Here is a 21,083-nt window from a genome sequence, read left to right on the forward strand (position 1 = left end):
CCACAGTTTGAAAGGATCATTTCTTTGGTGCTCAGCCTTCTTTATGGTCCAATTCTCACATCTGTTCATGACTACTGGAAAAAAACATAACTTTGACTATGGACCTTTGTTGGCCATGTAATGACTCTGCTTTTTAATACGATGCTAGGTTGGTCATAGCTTTCCTTCCGAGGAGCACGTGTCCTTTAATTTCATGGCTGCAGTCACCATCCACACTGATTTTGGAGCCCAAGAAAATAATGTCTGTCACTGTTTCCCTTGTTACCCCATATATTTGCCATGAAGTAGCAGAACCAGATGCCATAATTTTAGTTTTTTGAATGTTGAGATTTAAGAAGTTAATTTTCTTTCAAAAAAACTGGGAGTCCATTTAAATCAATACAAAAAAGGCCAACAACTCAATAACAAGTAGACATAGGACATTCAGGGGCTTCTCAGGTGGTAAAGTATCTGCCTGCCAATGTAGAAGATGCAGGAGATGCGGGTTCTATTCCTGGATCAGGAGGGTCCCCTGGAGAAGCAAATGGCAACCCACTCCAATATTCTTGCTTGGAAAATCCCATAGACAGAGGAGCCTGGCAGACTATAGTCCACAGAGTCACAGAGTCAGACACGACTTAGCAAATGAGCATGCATGCACAGGACATTCAAAGATGGTTGAAAGTAAAAACAGTTTTTAAACAGGAAATAATTTCCAGGTTCAGTCATAATAAGAGAAAAGCAAATGTAAAGTATATTGAAAGCATTTTTAATAAATATGATTGGCAAAGAGAAAAATGTTTAGCTAACATGTAGGGGAATAGCTACTTCCATATAGTAACAGGATTCTAAACTATGGAGAGAAGATGGTATCCATTATAATTAAGAATGCACATATCTCAAGAGTAGTATGGATAAGTTATGATACATTAAACAATGAAATATTGCAGAGAGCAAGAATGAATGAATTATAGGACTTCCCTGGCAGTTCAGTGGTTAAGATTCCATGCTTCCAATGCAGGTGGCATGGGTTCAATCCCTGATCTGGGAATTAAGATCCCACATGCCATGTGGCCCAGCAAAAAAAAAAAAAAAAAAGGAATGAATGAATTACGATTCACACATCATATAAATGATTCTCACAAATGTATTATTGAGTGGAAGCTGCTGCTGCTGCTGCTAAGTTGCTTCAGTCGTGTCTGACTCTGTGTGACCCCATAGATGGCAGCCCAGCAGGTTCCCCAGTCCCTGGGATTTTCGAGGCAAGAACACTGGAGTGGGTTGCCATTTCCTTCTCCAATGCATGAACGTGAAAAGTGAAAGTGAAGTCGCTCAGTCGTGTCCGGCTCTTAGCGACCCCATGGACTGCAGCCCACCAGGCTCCTCCATCCATGGGGTTTTCCAGGCAAGAGTACTGGAGTGGGGTGCTGTTGCCTTCTCCGATTGAGTGAAAGAGCTAGACACAAAAGTTCAAAAGCAGACACAATTAATCTATGGTGTTACAAATCAGAGTAGTGTTACCCTTGATGGAGCTTACTGAAAGGAACACAAGAAGGGCTTTGAGGGCTTGTAATGTCCTGTATCTTGATGTGGGTGCTGGTTACACAGTTGTGTTTACACTGGGAAAATTCATCGAGCTATAAATCTAGGATTTGTATATTTTTCTGTGTGTATGATATACTTTAATAATAATTTTTAAAAAGTGTATATGTATAGTCATTAAGCTCATACCTTTGTTTTAGCAAGTCCCGTCTATGCTTGTAAGTACACACATACATAAACATACACGTTTGTATATATTGGGGATGAAATAGTACGAACATATTCACTGCTGTGTTTATAACAGCAAAATTTTGGACAAAACCTATTTACCCATCAGTGGGGAGCTGGTAGAATAACTAATGGTTATAGTCATACAGTGGATTAGTAGTAGCTCTCAGAAGTTCTATGTGTATTCCTTTAGAAATATCTCTAAGATACATTAAATGAAGAGACCAAGGTGCATGAACACTATATGTAGTTTGCTGTCCTTTCCATGTGTGTATTTTTTAAGGCATGTACATACAGACTTATATAGAATATCTCTAGAAGGATAGAAAATATACATATATATGTATATGGACAGAGAAATGTGTGTGTGTGTGTATACATTTTTTTTTCCCTCTGAGAGTGAGCGAGTGACTTAATGGGAAACACTCTCCCATTATTATTTTGTGACTTTTAAATTAAAAAAAATTTAAATTGCCGCAAAATACACAAAGCATAAATTTTGCCATCTTAACCATTTTAAGTATGCAGTTCAGGATTTACTGTTAAGTATATATACATTGTTGTGCACCCAACCTCCAGAGCCTTTCGTACCCATTAAATGACTCTAAAATTTCCTATTTCCTCTTCACCTTGATCCCTAGCTGTTACCATTCTACTTTTGTTTTTTCTATGACTTTGACTACTCTGGATGCCTCATAAAAGTAGAGTCATAAAGTATTTGTCTTTCTGCAGTTGGCTTATTTCACTTAGCATAACATCCTCAAAATTCATTTAAACTATTTTGTGACCTTTGAGTTCTGTACCTTGTTCATTTATTACTTAGTTTTAAGAGATCATTAAAATATAAAGTTAGAACCATATTGTTCAGAATGGCTAGTCAGACGGTAAAAAGTTGATCCTGTGTATTACTCACCTAACCAACATTTAACACCAGTTGTGGCAGCAAAAGCACTTGATGCCAAAGTGGTATTTGAAGCTTTATCTCACCTCTTGTTTCTCCTGTTTTCGTCTGTAGGTGCCAGTCAAACTCAGGCTCATGAAGTTCTCAGTCTCTTGACCATCAGCCTGCTCAGTAGTTTTTCCCCTGGGCTTACTGTCCAACTTTGGTCTTCTCAAAATCTACCTCTTCACCTCAGGCACAGTCTGGTTCTGTGCCAAGGGAATTGCTTTCTCTTGGCAGCTTTCTCCCCTATTTCTGACTTATCTTAAAGGGGGTTTTCGTTCTGCTAGGTGTTCAGTACTGTTTGAGATCATTAGTCTAGAGCCTTCTGTAGTAATATTGTTTCATTGGAACCTTTGACTGGGGGAATTGATGTGGAGATAGAGGAACAAGTTGAAATGACTTTGAAGTTTATGGGAGGACTTGTCCCATTAAATAGAACAGAGGGAGACAGGCAGGTCCTAGGTGGAAGATATATGATTTGGGGAAATATTGGCTTGAGATGCTGGCCTATAAAACAGCAGGAGCTGTGATGTAGAAATGGGAATTTAGAAAATAAACTTCTCATTGTAAATGTAGTGTTTGTGTATGTATATGTATAATGAAAATACAGAAAATATATAGAATAAAAAGTATTCATAAAACAATTATTCTTAACATTGAATTAACTTTTTGTGTGTGTGTGTGTGGTTACATACATATAAATGTACGTATAAAAACTCAAATTTCAAGATGTAGTTGAGCTTTTGCATTTTGTATTCTGCTTTCTGGTGTGTGTGTTCTATTCATGAATGAAGAAGTCCAAGGCCAGTTACATATGGTGCTTCTCTTGTGTTAAGAGTCAGCAGCAAAAGAGGTCACAAATGAAACTGTGGGGCTTGTTGAAATTACACATGGTACTATCCTGCACAGATGGAGAAGGAAATGTGGCAAGCACAGGACTTTGGAAACTTGCCTGTATTTGAGGATTCAAGAATAAATCATAATCAGAGAAGTAAAATTAAAAGAGTGTAGTGTCAAATTGAGAGTGGAGCAAATTCCAACAAAAAATAGATTTTTTTTTTTTTTTTTTTTTTTTTTTTCAAAAAGAGGGCTGGATGAAGACTAAGACAAAGGCTTTAGGAAATAGTAAAATCGATAGTTGATATACCATATTTTTACCATATTTATTCTGCCCAGCATTGTTTGGAATAACAAGGACTGAATTTACCTTGCTGCCTTAAGCAATTAGAAAACTAGACAATATATGAAATAACAGACAAACACAGGAATGTGATCACTGAAAGAAGGGAAGCAAATCTAAGGAGCCTCTATGGTCGCCCCGCTTTATTATCTGGAGGTAGTTTTCGGGCTGCATAGCAGGAGTGGGGAACCCAAGTAGAGCCCAGTGATCTCACTGAGTTGAGAAGACAGAGAAGTTTGAAGGGGCCCAGGCAGCTATAATTTGTGGGGCTTACAGGAGGAAGTGGCATAGAAAACACCAGAGATATGCAGAGGTGTCCCCTTGAGTCTGGCTGAGTACTGATCTGCACATGCATGAGAGGAAATCACCTGAGGCCAGAGAAAGAACCGTGCTGGAAAAATGGTGAGCTGGAACTCATCCAGGTTGGGAATGTCTGTGTTCTCACTTGCCAGAGTATGCACAGGGCATTAAAAAGGTACTGCCCTGGTAATAGGTCTCAATTAACCTTAAATTAAAGGCTGTTCTGGACCCACTCCAACAGAGCACAAAAGCAAGCTTTGGAGGGTCCAACTGATTTCAAGAAACTTAACTGTACACCAGAACAAAGTCAAGCACTATTTAAAGGAGTATAGCAAAATCCAGCACCCAAAGCATAAAATTCACAATCAAATCAAAAGTTACCAGACATGCAAAGAACCAGAAACTGTGGGCTTCTCTCGTTGCGATGCGTGGGTTTAGTTGTCCCATGACATATGGGGTCTTGGTTCCCCAACCAGGGATCGATTCACGTCCCCTGCATTGGAAGGCAGGTTCTTAACCACTGGACCACCAGGGAAGTCCCTGTGTTTTTGTTTTGTTTTGTTTTGTTTTTTTAAGAACAAAATTGAGACTGTGCTCTTTGTTTTCATTTAATTTTGAATTGTAAGCATTTTGACTTGTAATAAAATATTTGAAAGCAGCTTTTGATGTGTGTGTAGAATTCCACTAAATGGCCAAAATGTAATTTGTTTTGTCCTGGACTGTTTCCCATGTAGGTTTTTTCAATTTGCTGTTTTAAATGCTGTGATGAGCACCCTTGTACACTTTTATGTAAACCTTTACCTCATTGGTTATTTTTCTATAACCAACCATTTTCAGGCTATGTTCCTGGAGGTAGAATTGTGAAATTTATTTCTAGACAATTATAGCAATTTATGTTCCCTCTATAGCATATAGGAATGTTGAATTAATGTCATCCTTGTCCACCTGTAATAGTAGTTAAACATTGCCTAAATGTTTAACATTAAACATTAAAACAGTTTTTTAAATTGTAGGTAACTTGACTTCCACTCTGAAGGCTTATAAGGATACTGTTTCCTTGAAGTTCGAAAATTCTACCAGAATGTCTTTGTATTAAATTTGGCCAGAAGACAAAATTGTACATTTATTTTTCCTTCTCCTTCCTCCTCTTCTTCCTTCTTTTCTTCCTTTCTCCATCCTTCAGCAGTATATTGTTTCCATTTCTTTGGTTATTGCTTCAGCCTCATTTGTTCTAGAAGATGAACTTTTCCATGTCTATCTTGTTCACTGTTGTTTCCTCACTGCCTGAATATATTATACCATATGCTCAATAAATTTGTAGAATAATGAACTCTTTTCCTTTCTACAGCTCTTATTGGTAAAAGTTGATCTGTATAATATTTCTAACTTTTAAATTTCATTGTCCTTTTGATTAGAGTTGTGGGATAATTTGTCCATTTGTGTTATCATGTCACTAATTTTCGTTTGGTAATACTTCATCTGCTGTTCACTGCTTCTATTGCTATTTCGAATTTGGCAAATCATGTTTTTCATCTCAGAAAATCTTTTCATTTCTGTGAAGTTGTTCCTCATCTTAGATTATTCTCACTTCATGATTATTTACATATGTGGAATTCTCTCAAATTCTTTTAAAACATTAAATTTTCACCTCAATTTATACCAGCTTTTTTAGACTCTTAGCTTTTTATATCTTTTTATTACCTCTAGGGAATTTAAACCAGTAGGAAATAAAAGAAAATGGAGTATCCATTTGTTGATTAGTTTTGTCATTTGTTTCTTTACCTCAGCCACTTCAACACACAATTTAAATGTGGTATCACAAGATACTTAGTAGTAGAAATTTAGGCTGAAGGGTTATTAGCAAATAGTGCTATGTGGGACTATTCTAGAACTTCTTGAGCTATTTTTTGAGACTTCCAAAGGTAGAGAGCTGAATCAAAGAAACAGGTAATCAAAGAAAGTTTGAACATAAACTACCTATTTTTAAGAAGACCACAAATTCAGAAAAATCCAGAACTTGAAAGAGTCGGAATTATTCCTTTCCTTAATTACATACACTTTGGAATTTGACCTTGGGAACTCAGAAATGAATAAATAAGAGTTCCTGTCCCCCAGGAGTCCATCGCCTGTGTCTTAAATTAGACAGAATGGTGGTGGTGGTGATGAACCGGATGGTGAAGGAGCTCCATAGTTCCTGGTCTCCGTTTTCTTCTGAGAGAAGCCAGGAGACATGCAGAGTGAAAGAGGTTTCAGATTGCATTTTGGAGTAATAGACTTGAACCTGGGATGAGTGAAAAAATTACAAATTAAAATTAAAAAAATTTTTTTTCTTAGTATGAGTCCTCACATAAGTGTAGAAAATGACAGTAAAATTGACTCAAGGTAATTTGAAGGAGAATTTGAAGCACTTGTCAAGCAACAGGTGCTTGACAAACTCAGATTTGTATATATAACTACTTGAATCCTCGTTACTTTGCATATTTAATGTGAAATTAATTGCTGAAGCCTCAAGTTAGAATGGAAGTTTAAAATGTTTTTCCTCATACCTGAAAACTATTCCTGGTAGCAGTATTTCTAATGATCTCAGGCATCCTCTTTCCCAATCCTGAATAACTGTCTGGAAAGAATGGCTTTGCTTTCACATTACAGAATGACCCACAGTAGACTTCCTGGTGTTTAGTTTTGATTACTGGCAACATACACCACTGTGAACACTACTGGTTTTGTGTTTTGTATTTTAATCGTGGTGGAAAGGTCTAATATTTTCATCAATATTAGCTAGGCTAATGATCTACCAATCTCTGAACCAGGTGTTTAATTAGTTTTCAAGTTCAAATTCACTCAAACTTCAGGGAGTCTGAGATTAAAATCAGAATACTTCAATATTTCCAAAGACAATTTTGTTCAGCTTATTACGCTAAACAGGATAGGTTTTGTTCTTTGGAGAATCTTCCTTGTCTCCCCACCCCACCATCAGAGACATCAGTTTCAATGGATTTTGGATTAAATACGGAAATGTGCTCTAGTCCATGCTTTCATTATTTATTGTGAAAACAAGCAAAATGTCAGGCCTAATAACTCCTGTGCTACCTGGGGTCTATGAGCACTTTTCACATAAATACCCACAGCTGGTTAAAATATTTTCCTCTATCCATCAGATTTCAAGATATTTAAAAATTTATGTTTGTTTTAGGTGTTCGCAAAATCTCAATAAATATATGTTCAGAATTTACATGAATTTACTCTGTTGACACTCAGGACACAAGTATCTATTCAGAGTTAGCCCAGAGAATCCGATAGGAACCTGAAACGTCTTGAAGTTGTCTGAAGATTCTTCAATCACTATGTCAAGCGACACAGATATTTCTCTTTCTTCATATGATGAAGATCAGGGATCTAAACTTATCCGAAAAGCTAGAGAGGCTCCATTTGTCCCCATTGGAATGGCAGGTTTTGCAGCAGTTGTTGCATATGGATTATATAGATTGAAGAGCAGGGGACATACTAAAATGTCTGTTCACCTGATCCACATGCGTGTGGCAGCCCAAGGCTTTGTTGTGGGAGCAATGGCCCTTGGTATGGGCTGTTCCCTGCATCAAGAATTCTGGGGGAACCTAAACCTTAGAAGAGGAGATGCTGTCTTGGTCGTCTTGGTGGTGCTTGCTTTAGTTAGACATCTCATATTGAGGTTATATGTTTATGCTGAAAATAAATTGTTTGGGTCAGACAAGAACATGGCAATTTGAAAATTGGCTTCCTTTCTTGCAGGCTTGATTTGCCTGGTGACCAAGTTACTGGTGACTAGTTCACTAGTTAGGTCATTCAGGGGAGTCAGACCAGCACAAAAGAAACATGTCACTTTTAAATACACTTGATAGTGGTACCTGTCCACCTTCTTAAACTCTTCTGTTGAAATTAGTTCTAAAGAAGACAGCATGCCAATCCTGAAAATGCTCCCAGTTGCTGCAGAATATATGCTTTTGATGTAATGTAGGAATCCTATTTACCCCAGTTAATTTAACTTTCTGACGGCCTTGTGGACTGAGTACTGTTTTAAGGGCTGGTTGGCTCTTGAGGAACCCTTTCAGAACAGTGCATGGAATACAACATTACAAACCTCCCTGGAAGTCTGTGTGTGTTTTTAAACCAAAACTAAAAAGCTGGTAACAGAGCCACTTTGAAGTAGTATTTATTTTAGAATCATAGTTATAAACATGAGAGTAACTTGTGGATCCCTTTTAGCTCTTTTGTAATTGCCGAATTATATTTTGCTGCTGTTATATTAGAATAATTTTAAATTATTTTGAAACATGTATTTTAAGTGCTAATGCAAAGGTAAATGAAAAACACTTTTTAAATGTGTGCAGTATGTTTATTTTCTCCAAAAGTATCATCAACTAAATAAAATCCCTATAATGGACGTCATTGATGAGCAAGCTGGTTTGGTCAGACATTATACAAACTTTGGTATATCACAGAATGCTTTGTTGTACTTGTGAAATTCTCGTCTAACCTGAATTTACATTCCATGGTGATAACATGGTAAATGTAGTGTTATTAAAGTAAATGAACACACACACACACACACACACACACACACAAAACAAAGTTAGCCCAATGTTTCGCAAACTGTGGTGAAGGAAGAGTGAGATTTCCAGTCAATTATGGACCAATATTTGTGCAAAGTGAATTATTAAAAAATAGGTGAAAACAACAAACATGCTAAATACAAGCTCATGTAGTTTAATCATCTTACAAAATTATATTTTAATGATTAGGCAGTAAATAACAGAATACAAAGAGTTACAAAAACTGTAAAAAAAAAAAAAGAAAAGAAAAAACTATACCTGTGTAGTCAATGTGGTGAATTTCTCCGTTATGTTCTTAATGTAATTTTGTAGTTGTAACTTTAAAAAGTTATGCAATAGCAATTAGGTATTCTAAATACCTAACATACATCTTGAACAAACACTGTTTTATCAATATTTAAAGTTTTTTAAAAATTTTTATTTATTGTCTTTGGCTGAGCTGTCTTCATTGCTGCATGTGGGTTTTCTCTAGTTGTGGCCAGCAGGGGCTACTCTCTAGGTGTGGTACGTGGGCTTCTCGTTACAGTGGCTTCTCTTGTTGCAGAGCACAGACTCTAGGGTGAACAGGCACAGTGGTTGGGGCATGTGGGATCAACCCTTCCCGGGCCAGGGGTTGGATCCATGTTCTTAAATTGGCAGGTGGATTCTTAACCACTGGACCACCAGAGAAGTCCAGTGTTTAAAGTTTTAATGTAATAAGCTCACTTCTTGCTTGTTATCTAGGTTGAAGACAGCACTACTTTCAGGTAGTAACATATAGCTAATCTGTTGTGCTTTGGTTTAACAATACTCAAGTAGAGAAACCATCTTTACTGAGTTATGTTGATGGGACTGGAAGAAGAGATACTGAAGGCAATGTCATCAAGCTCAGGATATTCATTTAGAATTTCATCCAAAAACAAGTGCTGTAATCTCAAATTTGTCCTTTACCATTCAAGAGTAGCCAATTCCAGTAGTTATATGATGAACAGTTAAATTGTATTTAAATGAAAGAAATAGGTTTAGTTCTATTACATTTATTATCTATGGATGCTATTGGGTTGGAAAATTAAATTTCAAAATTTCATTGGAAAATGTGGATTGAGGCAATATTTCCAAGCAAATATCTTTGATGTAATTGTTCATTTGTCTTTTAACAATTGTATTTAGCATTTTAGTCTTGGAATCCAAAGTGCAAGAATAGGAAGCCTCTAAAACCAACATTTATTGAGAAAATATTGAATATGTGCTTTTGTTAGCCTAATTCAGTGTTCTTTCTTTCAGAAAATTCTTTTGGCTCTGAGCTTATTTTTGTGTGTTTTTGTAAGTGTTGTTCAGTCACTAAGTCATGACTGACTCTCTGAGAGCAGGCTTCCCTGTTGACATTCCACTATCTCCCAGAGTTTGCTCAAGTTCACGTCCATTGAGTCGGTGATGCTATCTAACCATCTCATCCTCTGCTGCCCTCTTCTTTTGCCTTCAGTCTTTCCCAGCATCAGGGTCTTTTCCAATGAGCTGGCTCTTCGCCGACTTTGTGAGTGCTCCTTAAATTTTGGTATTTTTGTTGCTCCATTAACTAATATATCTCTGCAGTTAACACACATGATGATAACACTTTACCATCAGTTATGGCTACAAATTGATGATATGGGGCTTCCCTGGTGGCTCAGATGGTAAAGAATCCATCTATAATGCAGAAGACCTGGATTCAATCCCTGGGTTGGGAATATCTCCTGGAGAAGGGAATGGCTACCCACTCCAGTATTCTGGCCTGGAGAATTCCATGGGCAGAGAAGCCTGGCAGGCTACAGTCCGTGGGGTTGCTAAGAGTTGAACACAACTGAGTGACTTAAAAAAAGGCTACAGAACTGAACTCAGTATATAAGGGATCATACTCCTGAGTGAAAGAAGGCCTCTTTTGATCTACATCTGGAATCACTTCCTTTACCCTCATTTGCTTTGCAGATACAGGCACATTCAGAAAAGATGTGTCTTTTCCACTAAAATGTTGCTGAAAAATATACTGAAGTTTGTTCATCCACGTGTAAATTCGGTTCAAAAGTCATATAAATTTCACTTCTCTCATTTAGCTAATGATATTATAATTTAAAAAGCATGATTAAGAACAAACTGCTATAAAATTAACTAGTTATAAAAATGAGTAAACTTGTGTATTTTCTCAGGTTTTTATAAATCTTTTAGGTAGTTGACAAAGTAACCTTAAAATGTCACATGAAACTTTGTTATACTGTGCTTCCCTAGCGCAGTCATGCCAGATGCAATTCGTCACGTAAGTCTGGTAACACTTGGATCTGTCTGTATTTTCTTCATCAAGACAAATCCGCTAATCATGTACTTTGATGTCATGGCAATGTCAAATGTCTATAAAAATTTCTAAGTGCTTACTTTCAGTTTCTAAACTGATCTCATCACAGATCCATAGCAGATAGTTCATAGACCATCACTGATGTGTGATCCATGCTTTCAGTAGCAGTGGACCTCTAGTAGAGTTGTAGGCTTTATGTGCACTGATACTTAAATCTGTTGGAAATAACCAGCTTCATTGCATCTTTTTAAAGATTTATTTGACACCCATTACATGGCACAACAGAGCCTATTATGCACTGAATGTGCTTAGTTGCTCGGCTGTGTCTGACTCTTTGTGATTGTATGGACTGTAGCCTGCCAGGCTCCTCTGTCCATGGGATTCTCCAGACAAGAACACTGGAACAGGTAGCCATACCCTTCTTCAGGGGATTTTCCTGACCCAGGGATTAAGCCTGAGTCCCCTGCATTGCATGCAGATTCTTTACCAACTGAGCCACCGGGGAAGCCCTATTACACACAGTTGAGGTATAATTCCATAATAAGGTAATATTAAGGCAAGAAACACTGTACTTTATACTTAGTGATTATTATAATTTTCAAATATTTGCAGTGCTTTCATGAAAAAATGTGCAGGCATCTATTGTTTTAACTGGAATTTCAGAACACTTAAAAGTAGATATGAGCTGTTCTCTTGGCTCTGCTGGGTCTTCTTTGCTGCGCGTGGGCTTTCTGTAACTGCGGTGTGCGGGCCTCTCATTGCAGTGGCTTCTCTTGATGCGGAGCACAGGCTCAGTAGTTGTGGCTCATGGGCTTAGTTGCCCCGTGGCGTGTGGGATCTTCCTGGACCAGGGATCAAACCCAAGTCCCCTTTATTAGCAGACAGATTCTTAACCACTGGACCACCAGGGAAGTCCTGTGAGCTGTTTATAAGGCATGAATGTGCAGATGTAACTTCTTAATGTTGGTGGAGCTGTTGGGTACTGTTTCTTCCCCAAGTAGCCATCAAGAACCACTGTGTGGTGTAACCTGTGGCTCTTCCCAAGATCACAGTGCTTACAGCTGACCCTTTTTAGTGCATACTTAACCCCCATGTTTCTGAACTGGCGCCATCAGATGTGTTCTGATTTATGTGATCGATAAGAATGTGTGATGAAATGGGTGAGAATAACCCACCATTTTATTACAAGAATTTTCAAGCATTCAGAAAATGTTAAAGAATTTGAGTGCCTGTATACCCACCACTTAGATTCTTCCATTAACATTTTACTATAGTTGTATTTATTACATGCCTGTACAAATGTCTACACTTCTATCCAGCCATCACTAAAACCTTTCTCCTAAAAACTTCCGCATACACATCATTAACTGGAATTCATTGTTTGTTTACAGTCTGTTTTCTTTGAGCTAAAATACACATACAATGAAACACACAGATTTCAAATGGATATTCTCTGAATTTTGACAAATGTATATGTCTATGTAAGTCAAATCTGTCAAGATGTAGGGCAGTTGTGTTCATTTAGCGGCGGTTTTGCCTCCAAGGGGAGATTTGACAGTTTCTGGAGTTATTTTTGGTTGTCCAAGCTGGGCGGCAGCGTGCTGACATCTAGTGGGTAGAGTCCACTCACAATTCTTTGTCAGGAGTGCCTCATTTGAGAAATCATGTAGAGCATTACCCCAACCCTGGAAAGTTTCATCATGTCTCTGGCCAGTCAACCCCTACCCTCACCCCCAACATTTTAGAGATAACCATTGGGGTGGGTGTTTTTTTTTTTACTTACTATAGTTTTACTTGTTCTAGAATATCAATATAAATGGGACCAAACATTATATACTTCACAGCAGTCTTGCCTTAATAACACAAAACTGCCTCAAGGGAGGCAGTTTTTCCCCCCATTAACTATAAAAGAAATCTTTTGTAGGATTTCACATAAAGGATGCAGAAATATATAGACAGTATTCGCAGCAACATGCCCGTAAGAAACAAATTACAGGTGTTCCCTCAGTATACGCAAAGGATTGGCTCCAGGACCTACCATAGACTGTAAAACCCGCAGATGCTCAAGTCCCTCTGTCAGCCCTTTGCAGTCATGCTTCCACATACTAAGATTCAACCAATCTCAGATCATGTGGTACTCTATGTATTTATTGAAAAAATGTCTGCATATAAACCTGCATAGTTTAAAACTATGTTGTTCAAGGGTCAGTTGTAAAGGATTTCACATGACTGTTCCCTTCAGACATAATGCCAACATGAAACTCAGTGCAAGCAGCTTTACATAGAGACAATATTGTCCAAAGACATAGGTTTCTAATAGTCCAGTTTGATTTCAAATTAAAACCCTTAGATGAATATTTGGGATGATCTTCAGATACTCCCCATGAAGGGTACTTTGTTCAGCAGGATTTGACAAGACATGTACAGCATCCATTTCAAGGTATATACGCAGTGTAGACAACATGATGCCAGTTAAGGGGAAATCTACCAGCTTTGGAGAACAAATAAGAAACTTGCCTCACATTTAATGTTACCTATACATTATTTTCCTTGAAGGTAGTATTTGAGAATATCTGAAGGCAAAGAAAGGTTTAAAAACCCAAATAACACAGTTGTTCCACTCTAACAGAAGCTCAGATCTCCAAGTTAACTACCACTTTCATCCTTGGCGGCTCTGATGACTAATAGTCATGTTTATTAGTCACTGATTGATGAATTGATTCATTTATGTCAGAAGTCACTTGGTGTTGTCATTGTCTCATGAATTTGAATGCCATGTATGTGCTGCTGCTGCTGCTAAGTCACGTCAGTCATGTCCAACTCTGTGCAACCCCATAGACAGCAGCCCACCAGGCTCCCCCGTCCCTGGGATTCTCCAGGCAAGAATACTGGACTGGGTTGCCATTTCCTTCTCCAGTGCATGAAAGTGAAAAGTGAAAGTGAAGTCGCTCAGTGGTAAATAACCCACCTGCCAATGTAGGTGACCAAAGAGACATGGTTTGATCCCTGGGTCAGGAAGATCCTTTGGAGAAGGGCATGGCAACCCACTCCAGTAGTCTTGCCTGAAGAATCCCATGGACAGAGGAGCCTGGTAGGCTACAGTCCATGGGGTCACAAGGAGTCGCAACCCCATGGAAGAGTACTGGTTCCCAAACATTCATCTAAGGGTTTTAATTTGAAATCAAACTGGACTATTAGAAACCTATGTCTTTGGACAATATTGTCTCTATGTAAAGCTGCTTGCACTGAGTTTCATGTTGGCATTATGTCTGAAGGGAACAGTCATGTGAACTCCTTTACAACTGACCCTTGAACAACATAGTTTTAAACTATGCAGGTTTATATGCAGACATCTATATATATATGTCTGCATATATGCTGACATCTCCCAAATTCCTTAAACTATAAACGCATAAATCCAATTGCCTACCTGACATCTCCACTTGGATATATAAAAGGCAATTCAAACTTGATGTTTCCAGAACTGAAGTCTCTCTCTGATTATTTCCCTAAAGCCTTCTCTTTCACATCTCAGAAAATAGCCTAAGTTATTTTTCCTAATAGCCTTGAGCTTTCTAGCAGCTCAAGTCAAAAGCTTGGTGTCACCTTAGACCATTTTTATCGCACACTGCACATCCAACCAACTCTTTATTTATTCATTTAGGTCATGCTGCATGGCTTGTGGGATCTTAGTTCCCCAACCAGGGCTGGAACCTGGACCCTCGGCAGGGACAATATGGAGTCTTAACCACTGGACCGCCAGGGAATTCCCTGAAGAACTCATTTTAGTGTGGGTCTTCTAGTGAACATGTTTAGGTTTTATTCATCTCAGAAAGTATTTTCCCTTCATTTTCAAATAATATTTAGACTAGATATAGAATTGTAAGTTGGCAGTTCATTGTCTTTTAGCTTCCCTTTCTGTTGGTGTTAGCGGTCAGTCTTATTGTTGCTGATTTAAGAGTAATGTGTCTGTTTCTCCCTCTTTTGTGGCTGCTTCTTTCATTTTCTGGAGTTTTATTATAATATTCCCGTATGTGTTTTTCTTTAAATGTCCTGCTTGGAATTCAGCACCTCTTGACTCTGGCTTGGTATCCATCTTCAGTTTTGGAAGATTCTTAACAATTATCTATTACTTCAAATATTGCTTCTGTCCCACTTTCTTCTGTCTCTGGTGACAGCAAAGTGGAAGGTTTGGTCAGGGGGACGGACAACTGACTTGGGGTTGCTGAATGGGTAGTTGATGTGGTGGGATGATTCACCTATGTGGTGTCCAGGTCTCTTAAAAAGATGATAGGAGTTGGGGAAGAGAGAAAGACTATGAACCAGGAGCCAAAGCCTCCCTTGATTATAAGGGTGTGAGAGTACAATCATCCGTATGATTATAAGGTTGGTGGGTGGAAATGGCTGGGCTTGTGTATTGAAACACAACTGCAAGGAGCAGGGAGTTTTGGAAGAGGGAAAGAGAAGCAAAGCCCTGAAAGCAAAAATTAGAAGAAAGGAGCATATTTTCCTTCCTGGCTCTAACAAATGAATATGAGACAAAATGAAGTCAGCATTTGAATGGGCTGTAAAGGAATTTGTGTTGTCAGAAGAGCTAAAGAAGGCAGAAAAGGCTCTTCTAAAAGTTAATGAACAGAATTTCAGAAGACATAATTTGAGAGGTTTGGGAGGTAGGGGAGAAGAATGAGAAATTAGATTTTAATGGGAAGTAAAAGCAGTGTGAGATTAATGTGATTATTTAGGATGTTTGACCTGGCACTGACAGGTACAAGAGGCACAGTGAGAAGGGTCCTGAGAGTTTCTAAAGATGGGCTATCACATTTTTCCTCCTGATTATGAAGGCTTCCCCTTCAGGTATGGAGAAGTGAGATGGTTCTTAATGTATCACTTCTTCTGAGCTTTTTGGATAGGGTGACTTAGCCAGGGCAGGCTTCCCAGTAGAGACTCAGTGTGCTAATATTTTCATATGTGGCTCACTGAGGCTGGAAATAGTAGCTTCTCAGGGGTTTTCAAGGTTTTGAGATTTTGAAACCCAAAGCCAGGGCCTTGACTATGATCAGTGAAAGCCAGACCCTTGGCTTTGACCAATGCACCAAGCTAAATACTAATTGTGAGATGTCTGGCAGCTTCACGGTTGGTATTTTTCTTTTTTTTGGTTAGTCTTTACCCTCTGTTAAGCTGGACAGTTTATCTTTACATTCTATAACTGTATGATCTTTATCAGTAGTGACGTTATTCTAGTTAAATGCAAAGATTGGCTTTTTCTTCTTTTTACAGTAGGTCCTTGTTGGTTATCTGTTTTAAATATAGCAGTGTGAATGCGTCAATCCCAAACAATTTATCCCACAGCCCCCTTCCTCCTGGTAACCATAATTTCATTCTCTAAATCTGTGAGTATGTTCCTATCTTGTAAATAATTTCATTTATATTATATAATAAGTTCATATATATGTATGTATATGTATATTTAGTTTACAGTATTTAGTATGCAATATATGTATACATATATAGTATATGTATACATATATAGTATATGTATACATATATAGTATATGTATATATACACACACATATATAGTATATGTATATATGTATGTATATATATACATATATTTAGTATACAGTGTATGTATATATATATGTATATTTAGAGTACAGTATTTGCCTTTTCCTGTGGCTGACTTTTTCTTTAAGGGCCAGATAGCAATTATTTTAGATTTTGTGGGCCACGTGATCTCTGTAGCAAGAGATAGTACAGATGAGAGTGGTCATGTTCTAATTAAATTTTATTTACAAAAACAGGCAATGGGACTGAATTTGGCCCTTGAGTTGTAGTCTTCCAGCCTTTGGGCAAATGAAACCCTTAAGGATATTTTTCATTGAAACCACTGTCACTTTGACAGTACACTTTAGTAAATTTTTTGTGCCATGTGGTCTTCAAATTTTGTGAAAATCTATCTAGTAATTTTTGCAAATGTGGTAACAGACAAATGTTCAACTGCTTAGTTTTATTTATATGAATTTGCTGGGTGGTGATTGACAGCTGTACCTACCCGTGATTCTTAAATCATTGTTAATCACTAGCTTAATTGCCAACTCTAGGAAGTATTTTTTACTCTGTATTTTGCTAATCTTTTCCTCACGGTTTGATATTGAATATTGTATTTTCTGTAAATCCTGTCTTCCTGTGACTGCGCTCCCCTGGTTCTCCTACCACTCTTGCCCATTTTCAGTCACCCTCATGGATTTCTTCTCTCTGCTCTTTTTTTTTTCTGACTACTCTCCCTGAGCTCTCTTACTTGTGGCTGTGGTTTTTTAGAGCCATATTTTTAAACCCACATTTTAGACCAGTTTATAAACCTTCAGATTTTTACTTTTGGCTGCTTATTAACTGTAATTATCTGTGTAACTCCGAGGTACATGAAAACTCAGAATGTCAGAACTAAACTCAGTTCTCCATCGTTCTCACTCCTATGTTTGTCTCATAAAGAGCCTCACTGTCTACCCAGTCATCCTGGCAACTTGGGAGTCAGTCATCCTTTCCCCATAATTCAGTACATTATCAAATCCTCTCCATTGTACTTCCTAACTATCTTTTGGATCCATCTTCAGTGCTCTGAGTCCTAGTTCATACCATATTTCCCCTAAATTATTATAGTGGTTTGCTAATTGGCCTTACTCTTTTCAATTCTGACCCCTTTGATCTTTGATTGGTGCTGTATACCAATGCCATACTCCCTTGTTAACCCTCCCAGACAGAATTAAACCCTCTTCATCTAGGTACATAGTTACTTTACAGTGTTTTATTACTTTGCATTATGTTTCTGGATGTCATTTTTCTCTCTATTCTTGAGTATTTATTTATTTATTTAGCTGTGCCAGGTCTTAGTTGCGGAATATGAACTCCCACTTGTGGCACATGGGGTCTAGTTCCCTGACCAAGGATCAAACTCAGGCTTCGTGCATTGGCAACGTGGAGTCTTAGCCACTGGACCACCAGGAGAGTCTCTCTGTTCTTTAAGATGAAGCTTCTTGAGGGTATGGACTGTGCTTCATGCATTTATATGTCTAACTTCACACCCTCTGCTGCTTCAAACACCTGCTGCCTGGCATATATGTATTTGATAAAATTTGAGTAAGTGAATTTTAGATTTCCAGATAAACATAATGGATTTTATGCACGTGTTTATCTCTTACCGTCAGAGAATTCCAAGGAAAGGAGAGTAAAGGAATGAAAGAAATTATATAAAACCACAAGGACAGAAAGAATGGGATAGCAGACATAGCTCTAAGAACACTAGCAGCCAGGCATCGTCAGCATACCCTTACTAGCAATAGGAGATGGGGCGGTGGCGGGGGGGGGTGGGGGTGGGGGTGGGTTGGGTGTTTAAAAAATGTCTCCTAAACATATTAGGAAAAAATGTTTCTTTAGAAAAAGAAATTCCTCCAGTCTCCTACTGCTTGTAAGGATATGGTGAAGATGCTGGGCGGCCTGGCATGCTGCAGTCCATGAGGTTGCAAAGAGTCGGACACGACTTTGTGACTGAACAACAATGGTATGATTAACTCTGTATTTTATAACCCATCTATAGTAACATCTCATGTTGACAAAATCATACCCAATAATAGAAATTCCATGCTTCCCTGATGGCTCAGATGGTAAAGAGTTTCCCTTTTTACAGGAGACACTGGTTATATCCCTGGATAGGGAAAATCCCCTGGAGAAGGGAATGACTACTCACTCTAGTATTCTTGAGCTTCCCTGGTGACTCAGATGATAAAGAATCTGCCTGCAAGTCAGGAGATCTGGATTCGATCCCTGAGTCAAGAAGATCCCCTGGAGTAGGAAATGGCAACCCACTCCTGTATTCTTAACTGGAGAATTCCCATGGACAGAGGAGCCTGATGGGCTACAGTCCATGGGGGTCACAAAGAGTCAGACATTACTGAGCAACTAAACAATAACAATCTTGAAATTAGTGTGTGTTCTCCAGTTGCATTATTTTTAAAAAATATTTTGACTTTTTCTAGTTCCTCTACCTTTCTATATAAATTTTTGTCACTATCTATAAAAAAATCTCACTGTTATTATTATTTTTATTAGAATTGAGTTGAATCTGCATTAATGTCTGAACAGAATTAGTATCCTAACCATTTTGAGTCTTCCAGTCTTTCTCCATCTATGTAGGTCTTCTTTGTATCATAACTTTTCAGCATGTGAAAGTCGCTCAGTCATGTCTGACTCTTTGTGACCCCATGGACTATAGTCCATGGAATTCTCCACGCCAGAATACTGGAGTGGGTAGCCTTTCCCTTCTCCAGGGGATCTTCCCAACCCAGGGATCCAACCCAGGTTTCCTGCATTGCAGGTGGATTCTTTACCAGATGAGCCACAAGGGAAGGTCTTCTTTATTTTATCATAATTTTCAGCATACAGGTACTATTAATACATATACATTGTTAGGTTTGTACCTATGTACTTTATTTTTGTGTATGTACTATTGTAGATGATCATTTTAAATGTTTTATTTCCAATAATTAATTTCTAGTATATAGAAATATGGGCTTCTTCTTAATGAGTAAAGAACCTGCCTGCAATGCAGGAGATGCTGGAGATAAGACTTCAGTTCCTGGGTCGGCAAGATCCCCTGGAGGAGGGCATAGCAACTCACTCCAGTATTCCTACCTGGAGAATCCCCATGGACAGAGGAGCCTGGTGGGTCATGATGTGTTATCCTTCATGTATTTTGCTGGATAGAATTTACAGTGTTTTGTTGAGGATCTTTGAGTCTGTTTTCAGGAGTGTAGTGGTTTTTTGGTTTGTTTTGATGTTATTGTCTGGCTTTGATATCACGGAATCCCCATGGACAGAGGAGCCTGGCAGGCCACAGTCCATAGGTCGCAAAGTTGGACGTGACTGAAGTGACTGAGCACAGCACAGCACGGCGTATAGAAATACAGTTGATTTTTTTTATTTTGATCTTGTGTTGTATAACCTCATAAACTTACTCACCTGTTAATTCTAGGAATTTCCTTTAGTAGACTCCTGATATGGAAATAAATGAAGACCATCCAAAAAAAAGTAGGGCATCAGCCACCATTTCTTGCATTTGGCACAGAATCAGAAGGAAATCTAAGAGTATGAAAACTTTTATAATGAACCTGAAGGGAAAGCTTCAGGTTGCCTTAATTGGAAGTTGTTGGCATGAGGAAGCTGGAAGTGGGCCTAACTAGAAGTAGGGCATCCTGTGTGGTTGGTGGGGGGAGTTTATTTGACTTTGGTTGGTCCTAAATTGGAAGTGGGGGCAAAAGTTAGGGAAGCTGGCAGTTATTGATCAAGGCCTGGCAGTTTGGAATTAGTTGCTACAGAAGCTGCGGTCTGCCTTCCTGGACTGGTTGTTGCAGAGGGTGTGGGTCAAGGTTGTTTTTGGATGTGATCTGGCTGTTGTCCTTTTGTATATTCAGTCTCTCACTTGGGATTTTCTATGGAGACAATCACGTGGTCTTGCAAATAGAGTTTTATTTCTTCCTTTCTAATTGGTATGCCTTTATTTTCTTCCCTAATTGTACCAGCTAGGACTTCCAGTACAGTGTTGAATATGAGTGGTGCAAGCAGACATCTTTTTTTTTTTTCCCTTTGAGAGCAGATGTCTTTGATTTTGTTCCTAGTCTTAGGGGAAAAAATTTAGTCTTTCCTCATTGAATGTGATGTTAGCTGTAGGTTTTATGTAGGTGACTTTTATTAGATAAACGAAAATCCCTTCTCTTCCTAGTTTGTTAGGCATTTTAAAAATCACGAACGGGAGACTTCCTGGTGGTCCAGTGTTCAAGACTCCACACTTCCAATGTAGGGCACAAGGGTTCCATCCTTGGTCGGGGAACTAAGACCCCTCATGTCACACAGCATGGCCAAAAAATACGTAAAATAAGAATGATAAAATAATTGTTTAAAAAATCATGAGTGGATGTTGTGTTTTGTCAAGTGCATTTTCTGCATCTACTGAGATCATCATGTGG

The 21,083-nt window shown here is 38.3% G+C and overlaps 2 protein-coding genes across 3 annotated transcripts in view; both read left to right on the top strand.

The window, feature by feature from the left end:
- Nucleotides 1–21,083, top strand: part of VKORC1L1 (vitamin K epoxide reductase complex subunit 1 like 1) — a 59,999-nt gene that overhangs the window by 17,097 nt on the left and 21,819 nt on the right. The window lies entirely within an intron of this gene.
- Nucleotides 5,201–8,748, top strand: LOC129638027 (HIG1 domain family member 1A, mitochondrial-like). The gene has a single exon (XM_055562471.1). The coding sequence runs from the start codon at nucleotides 7,517–7,519 to the stop codon at nucleotides 7,916–7,918; it is 402 nt and encodes a 133-aa protein (XP_055418446.1). The 5' UTR covers nucleotides 5,201–7,516; the 3' UTR covers nucleotides 7,919–8,748.

The sequence above is a fragment of the Bubalus kerabau genome, chromosome 23 (genome assembly GCF_029407905.1).
Source record: "Bubalus kerabau isolate K-KA32 ecotype Philippines breed swamp buffalo chromosome 23, PCC_UOA_SB_1v2, whole genome shotgun sequence".
Taxonomy (NCBI): domain Eukaryota; kingdom Metazoa; phylum Chordata; class Mammalia; order Artiodactyla; family Bovidae; genus Bubalus; species Bubalus kerabau.